At 33.5% G+C, this 23050-nt stretch overlaps 1 protein-coding gene across 6 annotated transcripts in view; it reads left to right on the forward strand.

Annotated features, from left to right (window-relative positions):
* The window catches only part of raw (NDT-like domain-containing protein raw), a 224183-nt gene that overhangs the window by 122839 nt on the left and 78294 nt on the right, over positions 1 to 23050 (forward strand). For 4 of the 6 annotated variants that reach the window (XM_089643337.1, XM_089643333.1, XM_089643332.1 and 1 more), the window contains exon 3: positions 22797 to 22909. In XM_089643337.1, the coding sequence (XP_089499463.1) occupies positions 22797 to 22909 (113 nt within the window). Of the gene's footprint in view, positions 1 to 15558; positions 16071 to 17727; positions 17962 to 22796; positions 22910 to 23050 lie in introns of those variants that run through there. The other 2 variants (XM_089643338.1, XM_089643336.1) reach the window with 2 other exon arrangements.

A 23050-nucleotide genomic window follows, 5' to 3' on the forward strand; every position in this document is an offset into this window, starting at 1 on the left:
TGATGGCTTTTTGATTAAGGCCCCGTAGTAAGCGTTCAAAGATGGTTTGAAAGGGAGATATGTAAATACGAATGTTAGAGGGAGCGCGCTAATATTAAAAACAATAATAATTAAACGAAAATGGTGAAAATATTAAATAAAATACGACTCCTTTGAAATAGAGGAAAATCTCTCTTCAAATGCTTTAGTTGTATTCAAAGATACACTGTGATTTTTTTCATGCTTGTAACATATTAAGTAACAGAACAAAACGTGTTTTTAATAATTTTCGGAGGTTACTTTGCGATTTTTTTTCTATCAAGGGAATTTCATATAATTAACGTTTCGGCATAACAAATATATAGATATTATCATCAAAAATAACATATATTTTTTTGGAACTTAAAAACTTTATGAGTTGACGAGAAACTTGTTAAAAATCGGTAGAAATTTGGTTTTCTTAAGGCGAAGCTTAATGCCAAATCACTATTTTGATTCACTATCTTTACAACGAATTGGTGTAAATTATGAATACTAAAAAATATGCTTTAGATAAATTGAAGGTTTTCCTATCGCTTCGCTTGAGAATACAAATAAAAAAATAAATTATTCAATAAAACATATACATGCAAACTACCAAAAATTTTTTTTTTTCAATAGAAATGTATGAACGCATAAAGGAAACAACTTTAAAAAATACAGTATTATAGCTAAGATTATCTGTGACAGTTTCACTTGATTAACTTTTTGCTTTCATATAAAGCTATTTACAAAATAAATAAAAACCAGTTTTTTTCCTCGAAATCGAACGTTTCTAGACTCTTGTCAAACCGTTTGTCAAGCGATTTCAATGCCTATTACCTACGATATAAGGTATACCAAGAAAATACATATTTTTGGCTTGTAGCTTCCTCTTAAGCGGTGCTACATTTTTTTAGATTAGTATGAATATACTACGTATCTTGTATTTTTATAATGTCATTGGTTTTTTCCAGTTCACTAATATTCGATAGGTAAATTTCTTCTTTCGAAATGCAATTATCCTGAGTCAAATATATTTTTATAAATACATTCAGCTTTACAAATCGTACAATTGTAACACCCCATGACTTCAGAGGCCTGCGTTAATTATATTACAATGTATGTTTAATGTATTATGAACCTTGGTCATGTTATATTTGGCCGCTTGTATCACTATTCCACGAAGCCCTCAGACCGAAAATGAGATATGTTTCAAATATTTCCAACAGGAAACTGATTCATACGAAAAACAAAGCAATTGTCTGGTTAAACTAACTAAGTAATGAATTATCTATTGTTTTTAATTATTTGACGAATCCGCTAGCTGTTACTACCCAGTTTTGCACTACAATTTAACTTACTAAAAACCAAAATTTGCTTAAAAAAAATTATTTCTGAAGAGGAACGGTTTCGCGGCATTTTCATACAAAACGTAATTTTGGAATTTAGCCCAAAATACTCATCCAACTGATTAAAAAAATCGAAATATATTGCAAGTATATCTAGCACAGGGTTTTCCAATAAGATGTGTTATTTTGATATTCAATCGTAAAAGATCAATGGTTTCGTTGCTTGTGTGGCACGTAGCGCCGTTTTGTTGAAAGTAAACGTTGTCCAGATCAATACCATCCAATTCCGGCCATGAAAAATCATTAATCATCTCTCGATAGCGCAATCCATTCACCGTAACTGTTGCTCCAGCCTCATTTTCGAAAAAGTAAGGTCCAATGACTCCGCCGGACCATAAACCGCACCAAATAGTCACACGTTGAGGATAGAGAGGCTTTTCAACAATAACTCTTGGGTTTTCCGAGCCCCAGATGCGACAATTTTTCTTGTTGACGAAGCCACCGAGGTGGAAATGGGCCTCATCACTCAAGATGATTAGCATTTGATTTACTCAAGTGAATTTTAATAATTTAAATGCCTTGTTAAAGCGTGTATCGTTCCATTTTTATTAATGGCGTAGTTTCTACTTGTCAAATGTCAAAAAACGACAGCTTCAAAAGTAACATCTACCGAAATAGCGGTCTATTCAAAATAACACCTCTTATTGGAAAACCCTGTATATTTATGAGGGATGTGAACTATTTTTTCAGTTTTTGTTGTTGTTTTGTATTATAAAATATAAATGTCATTTAAAAGTCGATTTTCATGATTTTTGAGGCACCTTAGCCCCAGGGTGACGGCCTCCGTGGTCGTGGCGCAATGTTCCCGACTAGTAAGCTGGAGGTCGCGGGTTCAATCCCGGCGTGCGCAAGTAAATTTTATTTGATTAATTTTTGTTATAACGCAACGTACTCATTACATACTCTTAGTTTTAGCCTTGGTGTAAGACCACCATTCAGAATTAAAACGTTGCTAGAAATGTCTGTGGCCGTGTTTGGTGACGAGATCTGAATAGCCAGGTACATCCCCACCTTCCTCTTCCCCATCTCCTTTCCCACCTCACTTCCTTCACCCTCACAACATACCCCAATTGAGGATTTCATAGTCTCATTCTGATCGAGTCACCAAACATGAACAAAGCCATTTCAAGTAACGTTTCAATTCTGAATGGTGATCTTACACCAGAGCGATACTGAGAGGATCTTCCACTCTGAAACGTTTCACAAGTACAAATACTATATATTATAAAGAATCGTGAAATAACACAAATTGGTCAAATAAAATTAACTTGCTCACGCCGGGATTTGAACCAGCGACTTGCGGATTGCTAGTCGAAAGCCTTACCCCTCTAACACGGATGCCTTAAAAATGCAAGAATTAAACGATGTGGGATCGAAGATCTCGTGTATCCGAAAAAAGTCGCCGAGATGGCCTAGCGGCGAAACTTAGAAACAGAAGAGCGAAAATCAATCAATATCACTTACGTCATTTTATCAGCGGGCAATTAATAATATTTCATTAATAAAATTTCCATTGGAATGGATTTCGCCCAACATATCGCAGTAAATAGAGGTTAGAGCTATTGTGCGACCTCTGTGATTAAAAATAACCGTGAAATCATTCATACAATATTCTCTTTCAAACACCTCTAACCTTAAATTACCGAGCGGGGTACACCGTGACCCCGTTAATATGATGCATTTTAAAAATTACGTACATGTTTTTGTTTTTCCTATCTACAATAAATCTGAACTCTGTCAACCTAACCTAACATAAATAAATGTTGCTAGTCAGTTCTAATTTAAATTCGCTAAATACCTTGTAATGGATATTGTAATATTAACCTAATTTAGCCAACTACGGGGTATTAACGAAAGACAAATTTAAATTCAAAATTATGACATAGAAATCAAATGTTAATATTTTTAAATATGTACATAATGAATGCAAATCTTGGAAGCGGAAATTAACCCACTTTCCCACATAGATAGAATCGTTGTCGAGGTCAATGTATGTTGTTAGCGCGGTTTACTCCGATCCCTGGGGGAAGTTAAATCCTCAGACAAACCAAAAAAAAAACCTTTTTTTATGTTTTAAAAGTTCCAGCAGTGTAAAAGCCAGTCATTGGGGAGGAAGGTTCAATCCTCAGTCAGAATAACAACAAAAATATCATTGAAATTGGCTACTAGCCTGCCTAAGAGATTGTGCAGCTAGGTCGAAAGTTTAAAATAGATCTAGTATCGTAAAAATACATTGTTTTTTTGGACCACACATCGTGTGTCTTCTCTTGTACAAAAATAAATTAATTGTGGTCGTGCATTACAAATAATTTTATATTTATTATTGTATATGAACTATAAAAAATGCTCCTTTGGTTGAGTTGTTATCTCACCCACATCAATTTGAAAACGTATGAAATTGCTCTGTCACCTCTCGGGTTAAATTTTCTGTATACAAAACGTTTTTAATATCATTAGCCAACCAGTAGCGGCCTCTGTAAACAAAACAAATCTTTCCGTTTTGTATTTCGAACGATGACGTTCTATTTTCAAAATAATAATACGAGCGTCGTGATAGGTCCAGCTCTCGCGCGATATTCAATTATACAAGTCATGATAATTTGACTAACTAACGGCCACGCGTTTCTCGCGGGGGTAGGCAGAGACAACTCTGTCTTCTGTTATTCTGACTCTTCGACATTTGTCCCAAGTACTTGATTAACTTGATCGTGCCATGTCCTCGGGTGTCCGACGACTCTTATATCCACAGCATTCAGTCATTTCATTCTTCATGTACCAGTTCCATTCCTCGGTTCGATGCTTTAGACAATTCATTGATTAAAGCAGCCAAGCGAAGTCCTGTTTTAACTCGACCGCTTTGCATTTAGTCTGTTTGTGAATTTGTTTGTACGTTCCGTTTCAAGATGGTGGCCATTTTAATAGTTCTGTGAAGATTTTTTTTTCAAATTTGAAATCGTCGTGTTTTTTTGGACTTAATTGTTTGCATGTTTTCAATGATATTGTAGCCCTAAGCAAGTTTTTAAAAGAAGAATTATTGTCATTGACAGTTGATGTTTCTTTGGACAAATTGTATAATTTCTTTTTAATTAAACAAAAAATATCGTTTACGTAGGTAGGTATTTAAGTACCTACTTACAAATCATATGATTACAGTAAAAAAAAGTGGTTTGATTTATTAAATAAGTGAAAATTAGAAAAGTTCTTTTTTGACGCAAGGTCTACTGTTCACAAAACTCCTGGTATAAAATATTTTATGTCTATTTATAGAGTGTTTCCTTTATTATACGTTGGTAGAACCCTTTCTTAGGTAGAATGTAGCGAGATCCCTTCAATCAGGAGCTGTGGAGCTATCGAAGCCACACGTATGTTATTTGTTCCACGAGGGCAAGGGGTTCCGCCAGTTCCGTGACTCGGCGGCTATAGGAAATGTAAATGCTCCGCTGCCGATAACAGGGCTGAAATGGTAACTTTTTAGAAATCGGAAATGATATATTATTTTCCATGTTTGTTTTTTATGTATTTTTATTTTTACATTAGAATATTTGTATAATGTATTTTACATTATAGAAACAAACATTACATCGGTTACAGCGATGACACAAATTACAGATATGACATATTTCAAGGTATGATACAATTCATACAATTAATTTTCACTGCTTTTGATTTTTTTGAATGTTCCTCATCTATAGAAGCTGGCGCTTGTGTCTAGAAGAGTGGTGAGCATCAAATTAAGAATATTTATTGTTTCTAATTATGAATATTATAATTTATAATTACTTAAAAAGATAGTTTCATCATTTTGGTATTTTTACATTGAACTTCTCTTTAATTGTTTTTAGTGGGTGTTTATCGTTTTTTATTGTTCTGATATTTTCGGGTAGGCTGTTGAAGTATTTTTTCCCTAGATATATGTAATGATGTTGAGCAAAAGCGGTGTTACATTTTTGTGTTGGAAATATATGTTTTTGACGAGTATGACTTTCAGTTAAAAAGCTGTGATATTGTTTTTCTTTTATTATTTGAGTGATTATGTTTTTTTTGATAAGATCATCAAATTTTAATACTTTAAATTCTTCAAAAATTAGGTGTGTTGGATAATCTCTTGGTTTTTCAATATTTTTTTAATAATTAAACGTTGTACAATTTCAACAGGGAGTAGATTTTTTCCTTGTAATGGCCTATATATGTACGTATATTTATTAATTGTCGGCTGACGTGTGTAGTGTATAGGTATAGAATGTTTATATTAGACAAATATTATGGAACATTATTGTTAATTGGAGAATTATATGCTGCATTTATTTTGTAATTAAGCGTGTGGAATAAATATCACTGTGTGTGGTGTACGTCTGAAAGGTATATTAAAATTAATTAGGGTATATAAGGGTCATAGTCCACTTGGGTCCCAACTACCGGGTCCCAGTTGGACCTTGGCGTCCCGAATAGGGTATTTTCACTTTTTAATTGTTGTACTAACGCAGACCTGTGAAAAATCACAGGATGTTATATTGGCTTATCGAGTTAGTTAATTAGTAAATAAAACGCTTTATTTAAAATGGAAACAGCACAAACCCTTCAAAAATCACTAAATCTGACTACTTTTAAAGATTAATCTAAGAAATACACATTTCAAATATAGAATTTTAAAAAAAATCTGAAAAAAAACGTTGTAGTGAAACGTACATTATCGCTTGTCTGAATTTTCAAAACATTAGTTCCCATTTTGAACACTAAAATTAAAATAATTAGAGTTTAGCGAAACCCTGTTTTGACATGAATACTTTGCATTTGTAAATTTTTGTGCATTTCGTGTCCGGTCGATCTTGTCAAGATGGCAGACTGCTGCGAGCTGTCAAGTCGGAGTAATCAACATTACCCGAACTCTACTGTTCACAGAACTATACTAGTATTATAGTTATGTTCTGCATCGTTTGTCTGAATTCTTCACAAAATCGGTTGCAATTTTGAAAATGACACTTAAATTCAATGTTAATTTAAGTTCATTGAACCAAATTTCACGCGGGACTAACGCACACCACAGACAACCATAATTAATATGTTAAATAGTAAATAGCTATTAATATCACTATTTTCCATTTCTATTTACTGAAATACTGTGTTTACATTAAAATATGCTTATCTACCTGGTCTCGCTTATCTGTATATTTATCAATATTAAGTAGGTAAGTACCTACGTACTTTATCGCTTATCTGAATTCTTCACACAAACAGTTACAAATTGAATCAAATTTCACGCACACTACAGACTAACTAAATAAGTAGGTATGTTTGATAATTTATCCGTTTTTGAACGACATAATTAACTGTTGTAAGTATAACAAATTATTATAAGCAATAATTAGTCGCTTGAAATATCCATACAAATTGAAAATATCTCCTGAGTAAAAATAAATGCCGCCGACGGGAATTGAACCCGCACCTTATGATGTCCGGTCCGGTGCTATGGACCACTGAGCTTCGTCGGCTTATTCCCAACCCGCCAAATAAGTCAATATTTTTTATTTATTTTATATATATATATATAAATTACAAACAATACAAAACAAAATTAACCTTTGTCTGTCCAACTGGGAAGGGTTCCCGTTTCAGGACAGCCAAATTGTGTATTTAGTACATAATATTCTTACAATGGAATAGCGATGCTGTCAAAACAAATTTTGAGACAATTGTTGATTGCATTCGAAGTGACAGGATGGTTTCTTTATCCTTGAAAGAATCGCAAAGATGTAATTTATTACCAGGGTCAATTTGGATAACGTTAGTAATTGCATTCAGAACACATGAATGGTTTCTTTCTATATGTACTAGTATTTCAATCAACAATTACTCCTTATCATTAATTAGTCTATATCTACATATTTTGGTGAAATATTTTGACTTGTCAAATATTATTATTTTTAATGATTAACTAATGTTTATAAGAGAAGGTTTTTTAATGCATAGCATAAAGGATAACAAATTATTAGTTTATCATTAAAAAATGTAAGAATGTGGGCAAAATGTCCTGTGTTCAGCCCTGTGCGCGTGTGTGCTGTGCAGTGTGTTTATGGCTATATATACGCGCCGGCCGTCGATGACATCATGGCGTATTTCTGTTTCTGCCAGCCAAGGTGGTCTCTCCTCGGGGTGTGGGGAGGGGGAGGGGTAAGGAAGGGGCCGCACACCTTCGCGCACTGATAGAGCAGAACTCTCTGCTTTATTATTTAGTATTCAGTACGGAGCTGTCTATGGTCCGCAGTGCTGGTATCGTGTCAACTCTGATACTGTTGATAAAGTAGAAATTACGAATATAATCGTATCACATAATTAATCATAAATTGTTGTTTGACCTGAATCAATTAAAAAGTCATAATGGAATCAAATAATTTTTTTTATGAAAGACAATTATGGATGACGGCTTTCATGGTTGAGTGGTTACAATTTATAAGTTTTGAGGTTTTGAATTCTGGTGTACCTGTCAACTGGGTGCATTTTAAAAGTAGAAATACTATTTTATTTTATTTATTTATTAATTTAAACGCCCTGATGGGCTTTTACACTATACATAATTTAATGCATAATACCTTGACAACAGAAGGTTTTTGTTTTTAAAACATCAACACAAAAATAACAAATTCTACATATAATAAATATAAATCAATTTATTACGCCAATCTTTAAAACAACTCAAATGCAAAACCATTATATTTACCAAGCCATAAAAAACTACGATAATCTCCCTTCTGAATTGCGCTGTATTACGAACCAACAAGAAAAAGAAAAAAACAAACTTTTTTTCCAAAAAAATATATATTTATAGTAAAAAAATTATTATAGTAAAAAAATTATTAGTAAAAATATATAGTAAAAAAATATACATATATATATTATATTATAACACAGAATCTAAGTAAGAATCGTGGCTCCCTTATCAGGCACAAGAGCTCCTCTTTTCTGATAAGGTATACATGACCAATTATGAACTTAAATATTATTTTTCGCAAAATATGTATGTATTAATGTAACCCATATGATCTGTATTAAAATAATAAAAAAATGTATATCTACAAGAAAACAACAAATATACGCAATCACTCTTTAAATATGCTACATAAAAATTTCATTCAGGTATCTCTTGAACACAGGCAAACTTATATTAAATATGTCGATATTTGAGGTGAATTTGTTTCCAAGTGTGTGAAAGCGAGAAATAGGTGCATGTATGTGATAGTTGGTACTAAAGTTATTGTTGCAGAATAGTATATTTTGCCTATTTGCTCGAGTAGGTACTCTGAAATCTATGAATTGCAGGAGTTCACAACAGTCTAGTTTGTATTTATTTATATTGTTTTATGATAAGTATTTGTATCACTTGATCGTGCCATGTCTTCCTAGAGCGTCCTCGCCTTCTTCAACCATTGTACTCACACCTCTTCGTTCATCACGTACATTCATTTTAGTCATTTTACCACAAATTTGATTAATTTTCTTTTCTCCGTTTCACTCCATGTAATATAATGAAATCCACATGTTTACTATTAAAAACTACATCAAATCAACTATAATTCGATTCCATACCTCATTCGAGCTCAGAAATAAGAGTAAAGTCTTTGTCGGGCGCCACCGACTTCTTTTACAATTCTTTAAACGCTCCCGGCACTTATGATTTACGATTTTCACGGCCAAAAGTATTTTTGTTATTTGTTTTTGGGGTGTTATGCCGTGTTGCGCACACATCTGCCCTGATGATGGACACTGTAACGTTGTCCGGAACGTTGGCTATGGAAGGATTTAGCGCAACACGGCATAACACACCAAAAACAAATAACAAAAAAAAACTCCTGGGACTAATAAGAACAAACTTTGAAAACTCTGTCTAGTATTTTTGAAGTCTGGACGGGCACAAAGATATATTGAGAGTGATTATAAAAAATATAACAGGATTATAAACATACAGGGTGTATCGGCACTAACCCGACAAACTTTAACCAGCTATTCCTTAGCACATTTGGAGTAAAAAATGTTATGTGCACTTTGCTGTCCGGTAACGTTTTTTTTTAATAAAAAATTAATTAAACATATTTTCACCACATGTCACCACTGTTTTATCCTTTGTCAAAATTTGAAAGCAACATCGCAACTCTCGCGTGTTGCTGCGAACGAAGCCCGTATTACATAATCCAGTACCAGAAAAGAAATATTTTATTTAACAATAATGATTATTCACATTTTTCGTATGCGAATCACTGATTGTCTTCTTGTATTGTACACATCAGTTTTATTTTTGTATCTAAATTGTTTCACCTCTGGAATGCTTTGGTTTCACCTCTTACGCGTTTCACGTATTAAATAGTCTAATTTTGAAACTAAGAAACTAATTAGTAGATTTCCTGAATTTATAATCGAAGTCCAATAATTCTGAGCACTTTTAAAAACAATTTTCCTCACTTAGGTACTTATCAATAATAATAATTGGATTATTTGAACAGCGCCGTTGTTTTTTAAATCACCGTAAGTGCTCTGTCAAAATGTTACTTGCTAGGCTATCCTACAACGTATATTTTTTAATAAATTTAGTTATTTACAACTTCGCGGAATGTGATTTATGAATATTATTGCTTATGTTAAAAGCCTTCCAGAATTACCGGAATATAACGAGCAGCTTGACACACTTAAGTTTATTTCCACTAATTTGAAGGTACAAAGAATGTATAGTTTTAAAAACAATCCCGATGAATCAAAAAACGGTTCATATAAAACTGCTGCGCAACACACTGAGACAAAGGAAAGCACTCACACAAACGTCATGACTGCATTGGATTGACCACCTGCAAATGAATGCTGCCAGATTGCTAATTTATTTAAACAATAATTATTAAATTTTATTTAAAATATCGCAATTTTTTTTAAAAATCGACAATAAATTACAACTATAATTTAAAAAAAATATTCTTAACCCCACGCTTTTTCGTAATTGATTAATTAATTCAGAATTTAAACGTTGCTTGAAATGACTAGCCGTATTTGGTGACCAGATCTGAATATCCAGGTTCAGAATTTAAACGTTGCTTGAAATGACTAGCCGTATTTGGTGACCAGATCTGAATATCCAGGTTTAGAATTTAAACGTTGCTTGAAATGACTAGCCGTATTTGGTGACCAGATCTGAATATCCAGGTTCAGAATTTAAACGTTGCTTGAAATGACTAGCCGTATTTGGTGACCAGATCTGAATATCCAGGTTTAGAATTTAAACGTTGCTTGAAATGACTAGCCGTATTTGGTGACCAGATCTGAATATCCAGGTTCAGAATTTAAACGTTGCTTGAAATGACTAGCCGTATTTGGTGACCAGATCTGAATATCCAGGTTTAGAATTTAAACGTTACTTGAAATGACTAGCCGTATTTGGTGACCAGATCTGAATATCCAGGTTCAGAATTTAAACGTTGCTTGAAATGACTAGCCGTATTTGGTGACCAGATCTGAATATCCAGGTTTAGAATTTAAACGTTGCTTGAAATGACTAGCCGTATTTGGTGACCAGATCTGAATATCCAGGTACTTCCTCACCTTCCACTCCTTCCCTTAGCCATAAAACTTACCCCAATTCAACATAAAAATTGTTTAAATTATCGGATGTAATGAAATGAATAATAATTAGACCCCAAAATACTTAATTATTCAGGGAAATAAACCCCTGAGTCATCAGTTGGAAATACCAACGACATTAAGTGAAATTAACAATGCAATAATCCTATTATTGCATTGTTTAAAATTTCACTTAATTATTAGCATTAGCAAATAATATTGGGATTAGCAAATAATAATTTACGACAATTTACTCGGAAATCAATAAAGCCAGAATAATAAAAAAAGAAAGTTATCACTTACGTCGTCTGTAAGTGGCTTTACCAAAGTTTGATAATGCCGTCAGAAGGTGAAACAGCTGTCACGCGTAATAATAATTACAACTAGCAGAACTTGTTTATAAACACACTGTTTTTATAAATTTTTTAATAAGACTGTTAAAATAAAAAAAATCTCTAAATTGAAATGGAGTTCTACAAACTAAACTTAAAATCAAATAAATTTATTGCGAAGGTTCAAAGTACTGTACTGTAATATTATATTAAATAATTTTTACGTGTTTAATTATTGTTTAAAGTCAGATTAAAGCGATTAAAAAACCCACCTGGCAATTCTTATTCGAGTTTCGTTGTTTTTACGTATTGGCGCGCTTACAAGCATCAGTCGTCTCATTTTTAACCATTAATATTTAGTGTGTAGGAAAGAGAGAAGACGCTTTTCGACACACTTGTCGAAAAACTTGTTGAATGCCGACGGGCATACTCTTCTACAGATTTTATTAAATATTGATATGTAGGTAATATTGATGTGTAAATGAATGACATTGTGAGAATTTTACCAATAAATAATAAATGAAAATGCGGACATGTAGTTTATGTTAATTTTTTTATTGGAGCATTTGTTCGAAGTGACTACCATTATTTTCGATGCAAGCGTGTAGTCTTGTTATATTTTGATTATTTAAGTTTGCAGGATTTGCTTTAATTTCTGCAGCGGCTTCCATCACTCGTTCGAGCAGTTGCTCTCTTGAGGCTATTGGCTTAGCATACACTTTTTCCTTGAGAGCCCCCCACAGGTAGTAATCCAGGGGGGTCAGGTCGGGTGATCTTGGTGGCCAAGCAATGGCCGGACTTCCACGGCCTATCCAACGACCAGGAAACTCGACATCCAAGTAGTTCCGCACGGCAATCGAATAGTGTGGTGGGGCTCCATCGTGCTGGAACCACATTCTCCGTAGTAATTCGAGGTTCACATCTTCCAGAATCTCGCCCAGTTGCACTTGTAAGAACTCCAAATACATCGGTCCATTTAGTCTGGGAGGCAACTCGATTGGACCGAGTATTTGATTTCCCAGGATTCCTGCCCACATGTTGATGGAAAATCTGTCCTGGCTCGACGACTCCCGAACAAGCTTGGGGTTTTGTTCAGCCCAATGGTGCAAGTTGTGCACATTTAGCACTCCTGTTTTAGTGAACTGTGCTTCGTCGGTAAACAATATGTTTTTCATGAAGTCTGCATCTCTTATGACATTATGCAGCATTCTTCTGCAGTACACGACTCTGGAAAAGTGGTCATTCTCCATGAGGCCTTGGCAGCGCCTATAGTGAAAAGGTTTGAGCCCGTGCTTCTTCAGAACTCTCCATACCGCCATGTGTTCCCTGTGTCCTATCATCAGAGCGACCCGACGCACGGACAGCGTGGGGTCTTCGGTAATTAAGTTCAGGATTCTCTCCTCAACTGCCACAGGAACGATGTTGTGTCCTCCGCCGGCGCCTTCAATCCGTCCGATGCCACAGTCACGCAATTGTTGATACATCTGAAACAAAACAACAAATAACAACTGCTTTTATTATTCAGCTCAGTAATAATGTCAAATAAACAATCGCGGGCTTTTTCACTCATTTTATTTTTAAAGAACACTTATTTTAGGCACATATCAGAAAACTTACGTTTTCTCTTCATTTATTTCATTTTTTTATAGTAAAATGTATAACAAAGTGTTTTAAATTATAATTTTCTTAACTAGGTACGGTTGATATCTTGGATTCACAGGGGTGAAATTGAATTCAAGTAATTTAAATAATCCCATGGTGAGAAAGGGAGTGAATTCAATTGCAGTGAATGATGCATTTATTAGAGATTAAAATTAATTAACTTTTTAAAACGCCGTTTAGTGACCACTGAACACAAATCACCTAAAGTACAATTTACATTTTTAAAGTTGGTGGCCCCTTGTTATGTTTTTAATGTTCCCAGTTTAAATTTCAAAAGCGCTTTTTGGCATTATCAATGAATGTAAATAGTTTCAATAAACAATTGATAGGGTACAAACCTGGACAAAGGTAGCATGGTGTGGGACGCGTCTTCCAGGAAACCTCATGCGATACTCCCTTACGGCTGCTCGTGAATTTCCATTGCAAAATCCATAAACAAAAACAATATCTGCTTGCTCGGCAGGTGGATAATTGAGGGGCATATTTCAACAGTAAAAACTTAGATAACAAAACAAAAACGAAACTAGAAACTTGATGACATGCGAACTCCCAAAACAGCACTGACCACTGATACGAGACGGGGTGGCGGGAACCACACGGGACTTGAGACAGAATATGTGTGAAAGAGATGACAGTAGCGCGGCGTTGCCAATTATTTTACCCCTATACTGTGGGCAGTAGCGGAGTGTGGAAATTTTATTTATTTTTTGTTTTTAAAAGAAAAAAAATGTTACCGGACAGCAAAGTGTACATAACATTTTTTACTCCAAATGTGCTAAGGAATAGCTGGTTAAAGTTTGTCGGGTTAGTGCCGATACACCCTGTATAGACAAATAATATTAACAAATAGCAGAAGTAACATTAGATATTATATTATAACATTGAAAAAATAATAGCACAGCAATAACAACAGAAAAATCGTAGGTAGGTTTATTTAAGTTGGACATAACCTGCCTCACTAGGCGAACCTGTATTGAAGTAGAATTTTGAACAAAATTAATTAATACTCTGTCTATGGTTTACCAATATAAATATGTAACATAATTTCCTAAACAACTAATTATGTGCAATATTGCTCACCGTCCAAATATTTCATAGGCAATTCGCTGGATTAGGGTGAGTTCACTGGTTATTGCACGACCTTCCATTGTTTAGTAGCGATTTTTATTTGTCTTGTCTCGTGGGGTTAATTATTTAAAAAAATATCTGTAGTGTATTTTCGTCACTTCCAAAGTGATTGATATTGTTAATATCGCCCTAGTGTGAAAGTCTATTCCTTTCCATCACATTCCTCTCCCCACTATTTACCCCTCCCTTCTAATCGATTACCTTCAATAGGTAAGAAAGGCGAATTTTCAAGGTTCCTAATGATGGCAAAATATGGCCTTGACAATCGATTCATCATTAAAAGGGACCATACCAATTCATGGTATCATGAGATACCCAAGTCATTTAAAAAGAGCAAACAAATTGATGAGGTGGGAATTTAATATGGAACATTTTAATAATAGTGGATTAAGGGGAATTCATAAATAAAAGGTTTCAAACATAGATAATAGATACAAGGAAGATGGGCCATGAACTAACGTATTTCTTCCTACCTGCACACCAAGCCCATGACTTGTTGGCTTCGTCGATTTCATAGTTCGTGCAATTTGGTCGTAGCTCAGCGACAGTCGTCATGCATTCATGCCATATATTCTATTATCTATGATTTTATATAATATTTAAATAACAGACGGCATCCAGTAGATGACAAAAAAAATAATTTTAAACTCTGAATGAAATTAGGAGTTCCACAGGGATCTGAATGGGGACTGATATTATTATTGATATATTTACTGTAAACATTACTAAAATATCGCGTTATTTTTGGTATTAGATACGTCTCTTGCGATGTTATGAACTTCTAAATAAATAAATAAAATATCTGCTATGCATTATTTATTATTCGTATAAATTTCGTTATCCTGTTTGACCTTCTCAGTGTTTTCTCAGCAAAACATAATACTATCGAGATAACTACATTCAGTATAGAGTTTTCGTACGTCTGAGGAAGACATTAAATATTACTCTTAAAATAACTCGTCGTGATTTACTTAAGTGATATTAAATTAAATAAATTCATAACGCGTGTAATTAAAATAATAATAAAATAAAATTATTTTCATAATTTAATAATTATTAATTTAAATACGTAGTGTAAACGAGGGTAAATATTTACTATTAAGATAATCTTAAAACGTACCATTAACAAAAAAATACCTCGTTTCAACTAAATTATTATGATAAAAAATAATAAAATTAACGAAAATGTAAAATGATACATTTAAATAACAATTTAGTTCAAAATTTATACGGATAATTTTACGTTTAGTTCGCAGCTAGTTCTTGAATATTCATACAACTGTTTAAGCAGTATTAATGTGACATTTGACTGTTGGTAGAACAGAATTGGATCGAATATCTCAAAATTAATAAAAGTAATGCATTGTTTGTTATTATTTTCCAGTAATTTTAATAATGTTTTCTAACATTAATTAAATTATATATTTAAATTTAACCTTTGTTTTCATGAAGAAATGCAAATCTTGGAAGTGGAAATTGACCGACTTCCCGACATCCGATAGAGCTGAAACTCTGCAGATATACTCGTTGTCGATGACAATGCATTCTATCAACTTGGTGGCAATCACGCACACATATGCAGACATATACGCATTTCCCTGAAAACCAATGACATTACATATACGCAATAAATGTCGATTGTATCCAATCGAGATTTGGCTCTGTTATTAGATTTGTCGACTTCATTTCCTCTGTAAAAAGTTTCAATCCTCAGTCTGACAATTTTTTTTTAAATTTTGAACGCTATTTATCTTATTGAGATTATTTCTAAATAGTAAATCATTACCTTAACCAGCTTTAACCGCATTTTTTAAAACCCTAATAATAATTAATCTTAAAATGATGTAATTGCCTACGTTAAATTCTGTGAATAAATTTGTGGTTTAACTAACAATTAAAACGACTGCTTTTTAAATTGAATCAAGGATTGGTCAGATTGATTGTGGTTAGATTATTTTCACAGATTTTGTGGTAAAGTTCTTGGACCAAAGTTCATTACATAAATACATAATCACCATAAATTATTGCTTAATGAGTCTATATTATATAATTAATAATGATTTATAACTTATATTCTTCAGTGGCGAATGTTGATTAAAAAAACCTAACATTTTAATTTAGAATGTAACATGATCTATGCACTTAACCTACACACTTTAACCAGAAATACATGTAGATCAAAAATTTAACATGACCAATGTACTACCCTACATACTTTAACTAGCGTTAATGTAGATCAAAAATGGAACGTGCTGTGATACATGTAAATAAAAAAATGTAGAGCACGGGGCTATTAAAAATATTTATTGATTACGCTGTAACTCTTATTTTTGGATTTCCAATACTTCCGAGTTACCCGTATAACATTTATACTCAGATTTGAACTGTCAAAATTCCGTATTTTTAAGTTTTTGGGTGGGCTGTCGCTGAATGAGACGAGAGAAAAGAGTATGAACGATTGTCCAATGTCTCTTTTTAATCATCTTTACTTATTCTAGATAATGCATTGTGTTAATTACAGTCATTTGACTATTAATCCGGCATCCCAATTGATAAGAATAACAAGCACTGTAGATATATTCAACTAATTTCAAGTACTGGATCTTAGAAAAATTTACACAAAAAAAAATTTTTACTCATCTCTTAAAAAAATGTTAATTTTACGAAAATACACCAAACAACCAAAAATTCGTGGCTTAAAACCAACGATCTCTTACAAATTCCTAAAACAAATACAACATTTGGACAAAGAAATTTTAAATACGTTGCCCCTAAAATATACAATAACCTACCTGACAACACAGGACAAGCTAAACAAAGTTAAATACATTGCCACTAAAATATACAATAACCTACCTGACAACCCAGGAGACAACCTAAACAAATTTAAATACATTGGCACTAAAATATACAACAACCTACCCGAACACACAGGAGACAACCTAAATAAATTTAAATACATTGCCACTAAAATATACAATAACCTACCTGACAACCCAGGAGACAACCTAAACAAATTTAAATACATTGGCGATTAAAATATACAATAACCTGCCTGAGAACACAGGACAACCTAAACAAATTTAAATTCTTGAATAAAAATTGGATCATCAACATATCGGGCAATAATGAATCAACTCACTCAAATCTAAATTAAAAATCCCATTTTTGTTACCAAACGAATTAAGGCAATATTAAATTAAGCTTAACGAAAAATGTAGATGTAAACAGCCTGTTTCGATACAGAATATCTCTAGTGAGACAGGCACAGTGAATAAATAAGTGTAAACCCTACTTATATAGATGTACCTACCTAATAATAAATAAAATAATAGTATTAATGATGTTAAAAAATAATTAAAGGATATTACACCAATGTAAGATTAAACGAAAATAAATTAGCCCAGGTATTACAGAAAGTATTTAATCGTATACTGTGCCCATTATTAGATCATCTTCATGAAATAATTTTCACCAATTCTTCGTAAACATTCGCTCAATTTGAATTGGTAAAATCGTCTTTTAACTGAACTCCACCTATCTTAACTGTGTTGTAATGTCGTGTTATCACATAATATATAATTATGTCATCTGTTATTTAGTGAGTTGTCATTTCAGGAATTCTAATGAATTTATTAGAATTTTTCTTGCGAATTATCTTTGCGTTTTATGGACATTATTAATAATGTGTTATGTTTGAAATTTCATTCGGTTTAACAATAATTATATATCAAGAAAAGCAGTTCTAACATTTCTTGTAAAATGGCGTCTGTAAGGACGATAATATCTGTTCTACTTCCGTTGCTTTTCGTTGGACAAGTCAAAAGTATTCATTGGTAAGTGCGTACTTCAATAATTAAAACATGTTTCAATAATTTAAAAATACATTTGTAGTTTCAATTCGACCATTTGGCATTCCATCTGGCTGTAAATTTGTTTGTTACGTTCTGTTTTTGGTGCAAGTTGGTTGCCGTGTTGAATACTACTTTCTTATCCCACCAGAGTTCGCATGAACATGATTCCTACTGCGATCTGCCAAATCAATATTATGTATCTACCGGTCTGAAGGATGTTTTAAAACAATTGTCATTGAGATGGTGAAATTGTATAATTTCTCATTTGAAATATAGGGTTTTCCAATAAGAGGTGTTATTTTGAATAGCCGGCTATTTCGGTAGATGTTACTTTTGAAGCTGTCATTTTTTGACATTTGACAAGTAGAAACTATGCCATTAATAAAAATGGAACGATACACGCTTCAACAACGCATCCTTGAAATGCGTGAAAATGATCCGGAATTCCATCGAAAAATCATCTTGAGTGATGAGGCCCATTTCCTCCTCGGTGGCTTCGTCAACAAGCAAAATTGTCGCATCTGGGGCTCGGAAAACCCAAGAGTTATTGTTGAAATGCCTTTCTATCCTCAACGCGTGACTGTTTGGTGCGGTTTTTGGTCCGGCGGAGTCATTGGACCTTACTTTTTCGAAAATGAGGCTGGAGCAACAGTTACGGTGAATGGATTGCGCTATCGAGAGATGATTAATGATTTTTTATGGCCGTAATTGGATGGTATTGATCTGGACAACGTTACTTTCAACAAGACGGCGCTACGTGCCACACAAGCAACGAAACCATTGATCTTTTACGATTGAATATCAAAATAACACCTCTTATTGGAAATCCCTGTCATTGAGATGGTGAAATTGTATAATTTCTCATTTGAAATATGAAAATATGTTACGTAAAATATTTTATGGTTAATAATTAAGTAGACAGGTATTTAAGTATTTTATGATTTCAGACGAAATTTTGGTTTTGATTTATTAAATTGAAATTGAAATTTGAAATTGAAATTTTTGGACGCGATGTTTACTGTTCACAGAGTTACTAGTGAAGATAAATTATAATGATGAAAGAACGTATGTAGATCTCGCGTTAAGGTTATTTCTAGTCGACCCATCTGCCCGCCAATGGGACTATGGCATCCCCAATTATTTGGGTACGTTGCGAGATTGAAGGGAGTGTGAACTTATGCGAAGAGGAAGGAGGTGGGGAAGAGGAATTTTTTTTTTTTTTTTTTTATATTTACTCCACACAGGAGGCCCTGACGAAAATAATTTCCCTCAGGGCCTATGTCATCTTTGGGGATGCTGTGTGGAGGGTCTTTTTGTGGAGAGGAAGGAGTGAACATGGGTCTTGAAGAGTCCCATGTTGTAGGAGGGAGGAAACACAGAGGCCGGCAGTTCGTTCCACAGCCGAGCTGTTGAACTTAAGAACGAATCGTAGAAGCGACCCGTTCTCATGTGACAAGTGTCAACTGTGTACAAATGTTGGGCATTTAGGAATGTTGGAAAGTACCCGGTTATTCAGATCTGGTCACCAAACACGACTAATATAATTTCAAACGAGATTTCGATTTGACTGGTGGTATTTCACCAGGGCAATACTGACAGTATCTACGACTTTGGAATGCGCCGCAAATATGCGAAAAAAAGCATCAAGTTCCTAATTTAATAAATAAATCATTTTACGCGCTCCGGTGTTTGATGTTTAAACCTCTGGATACATAAATCTTCTAAGTAAGTGAGACCTCTAAACAGTTCTATTCTGTAATTTATTGATCATAATTATCATAAATAACGCGTAACGCGAATTTTTAGGCACATCTACCAAAATCTAATATATCAAAAAGTTGTTCAGTAAGTTTGTGTGTACTATAAACGTTTTGTCACAACATTATTTGCAGTCAACCCTGGTGCCATCTATCGCTGACCTACCTTGACTCGCATCATCTCTTTGTCATATAAGGATTCGGCATAATAAAGGTTCAAGTCGGGGACGACAATATTGTCAAAATAATATTTTTTTAGCTATAACTTTCCCAATACGATTACACTTATTCTTAATTTCATTTTATCAGGTAGGTCATGTACAAGAAAATTATAACGTAAAATTTTTTTGAATTTAAAATATCGATTGAATGATCAACAGAATCTTTACTTTTTATTCAAATTTTAGATTCTTTCTAGTTCATAAAGTTTTGGTCAGGTAATTTTACAAACACCTTAAATTTTTTTTAAACATGATGTGCAATTAAAAAACATTTTTTTTTGTAAAATAGCAACCAAAAACTTATGGTCCTTGAAAATCAGAAAGAAACGTACTAAATATTTATACAGGTAACTCTGCGAATTCTTCATTCTATGCTCTAAGCATTGCGTCAATAATTCTGAAAGAAATATTTAATCAGTACCTCTTATAAGGACTCTTCAGGATTACGATTCGGTATATTCGACGTGTTCATACTGTTCATAGATGGTGTTAATTGATGCATTTTTTTTGTAATATGCTATTTGCAAGGTATTGCTTTACAATATTAAGACAAATTATTTGTTTGCCCCTGTACATACGCAATATGAATATTAATAACGAGTTTTGTTCGTTTATAAGCTCAATTCTTTCGAGAAAGGCATACAAATACAATATTGTACCGATGATTCAATCCAATCGATCAATCAATCCAATGCACACCCTATTTAACGGCCCTCCATCTCCACAATAGTGGGAAAATGCACACGAAAGTTCTATGCAATATATGATTCAAACGAAGATTAACTAGATCACTGAAAAATTTTAAGTACCCTGTCAATTATTACCCTTAAATAATCTGTCAATACATCTATATGTATTTAATTTCGTTCTATGTTCCTGGCAGGACAGTTACAATACAGTACCTACCATATTATTGTAGCAATTTTTCTTCAACGTCGCAGAACTAAGCTCCTATGAGACGAATCCAAAATTTGGGTAGCATAATATACTCCGATGTCGTAGATATATTTAGTTAATTTTCTACAAATAGAGCTGTTTTTTCACATTGAAATATTTTAACTTTTGTTTACGATAATGTTACTTACTACAAAGTAACATGAAAAGTATTTTATTAGTATTTATGCACTTAAATATTGGAAACATAAACAAAAACATCAATGAATTATTATAAACTCTCGAAAAGAGGACGGGTTGTTTCTTTCTTCAAATTTCAAAGTTAATTTTCAAGTTCTGTGAAAAAAAATTTCAAGTTCTGTTATTATTTCAGTTCTGTCAAGCAACTATCCTATAATGATATAATAACAGAACTTGAATAGGATTTTCACAGAACCCGAAAATGAACATTGAAATTTGATGAATAGTTCAAAGTTCAACCCTTCCTTAGTCTTTTAAAAACTGAATTCGACGGTATAGTTCTGACCGAGACCCATCTCAATTCAATACATTTAGATAATATACAACAATTACCGAACTTTACATGAACTACCACGAAAACATACATGAACAAGTATATATTGGAATAATATATATATGTAACTTTATATTTCAGCATTATGTAAAATTTAGGCTTACATTATGTCCGTAAAAGCCCTACGGGCCTTCAATAAATTAATATATCACATTTAATTTCCAGAATAATTCAATATTTTTAGGCTTCCTTAGTTATGTAAATTAGGTTTGCAACTTTACCATTAATGGATATGATTTTTTGGCGATCAGTTTCATGTTGTAATTTTTAATTTATGTTAGCTAAATTCCATAATGAACACATTAGCCGACTAAATTAGGTAGGTAACTATTACAATTTTCAGCGATTTGTTTAAATCTTCGTTTAAATCGTTAAATTTCGCATTAAGTTGACGTGAATTTGCCCGCTCGTTGAGGTGTCATTCTAGAATTTATTTTGACTTCGTCCACTACAATTATGAACCCTCATTAACGCGTTAGCGTATCTCTCCCGGAGCGGACCGTCTCAAGGAGAGCATAATAAAACGCTACAATTATTACGTCATCTCTCATTTACATTTTATATACTTTACTCCTTTCAATGGTTCCTCTCCGTCATTTCCTTTTTCCGGAACCTTCTGGCATATCAGTATAAAATAAACACTTAGCTATTTCTAAGACTGCTCAGCTGTCGCCATAGATGATAGAAGCAAGGGAGATAGGCCATGAACCAGTATTAGTACGAAACCGCGCTCGCAAAATGTCCCCAGCTACTGCAAATTGCATCACCCCTTTGATAGTCCGTGTAGTTTGGTCGTAGCTCGGTGACAGTCGACATCTCTCTTTTTTTTCCATTATTGACTGAGCGTAGCTCAGTCCTGTTTTAACTCGACCGTTTTACATTTCGTCTGTATGTAAATTTGTTTCTACATTCCATTTCCGGTTCAAGATTGCGTCATTTTAATGGTTCATTGAAGATAATTTTTAACCGTGAAATCTTCGTGTTTATTTGAACCTTTTATTCATTTTTTTTCAATATTATTATACCTTCCTGCCAGAAGAAAGTTTGAAAAAAAAATTGTCTTTGAGATACTGACGTTTCTTTGGACAAATTGTAAAATTCCAAATTTGAAATAAAATTAGAGGAAATTTTGGGTTTATTTATTGAATAAGAGAAAATGGACAAAAAACTAATAATATCGACAATAAACTAAATACTGGAGTCGTCTGGAATGAATCGCGAATGTGGCGTGGCAATGCACTAACGAACCCTAGCGAACCTTTCTGCGCGTTGCAAGAGACGAGCGTCTTCTCACTTTCTTTTGCTTGCGCTCTAGTTATAAATAATGCAATGAGTATAATAACTAATATTGTTGTTTTTGTTTGTCCGTAGGGAGGCTCTCGGCGCGTGGGGCACACGGGTGGGTCCTCGCTCCTGCCGCGCCCCGGCCGACTCTCTTCAGCTGCTGTTCAATGATCTCAACCTCTATCCCTCCAAGACGCAAGGTAAGACCAACTTACACAACCTTTTTCTACCTACCCCATTGAAATAAACCCGCAGTAAACACACCGAGACATAAAAACAAAAAAAGGTATACAAATCTAAAATATTACAAAAAATTGGAATTACAGGCTATGGCTAGCTAA

Source organism: Hesperophylax consimilis, chromosome 19 (assembly GCF_061612785.1).
Source record: "Hesperophylax consimilis isolate HC1 chromosome 19, BYU_Hcon_1.0, whole genome shotgun sequence".
Classification (NCBI taxonomy): domain Eukaryota; kingdom Metazoa; phylum Arthropoda; class Insecta; order Trichoptera; family Limnephilidae; genus Hesperophylax; species Hesperophylax consimilis.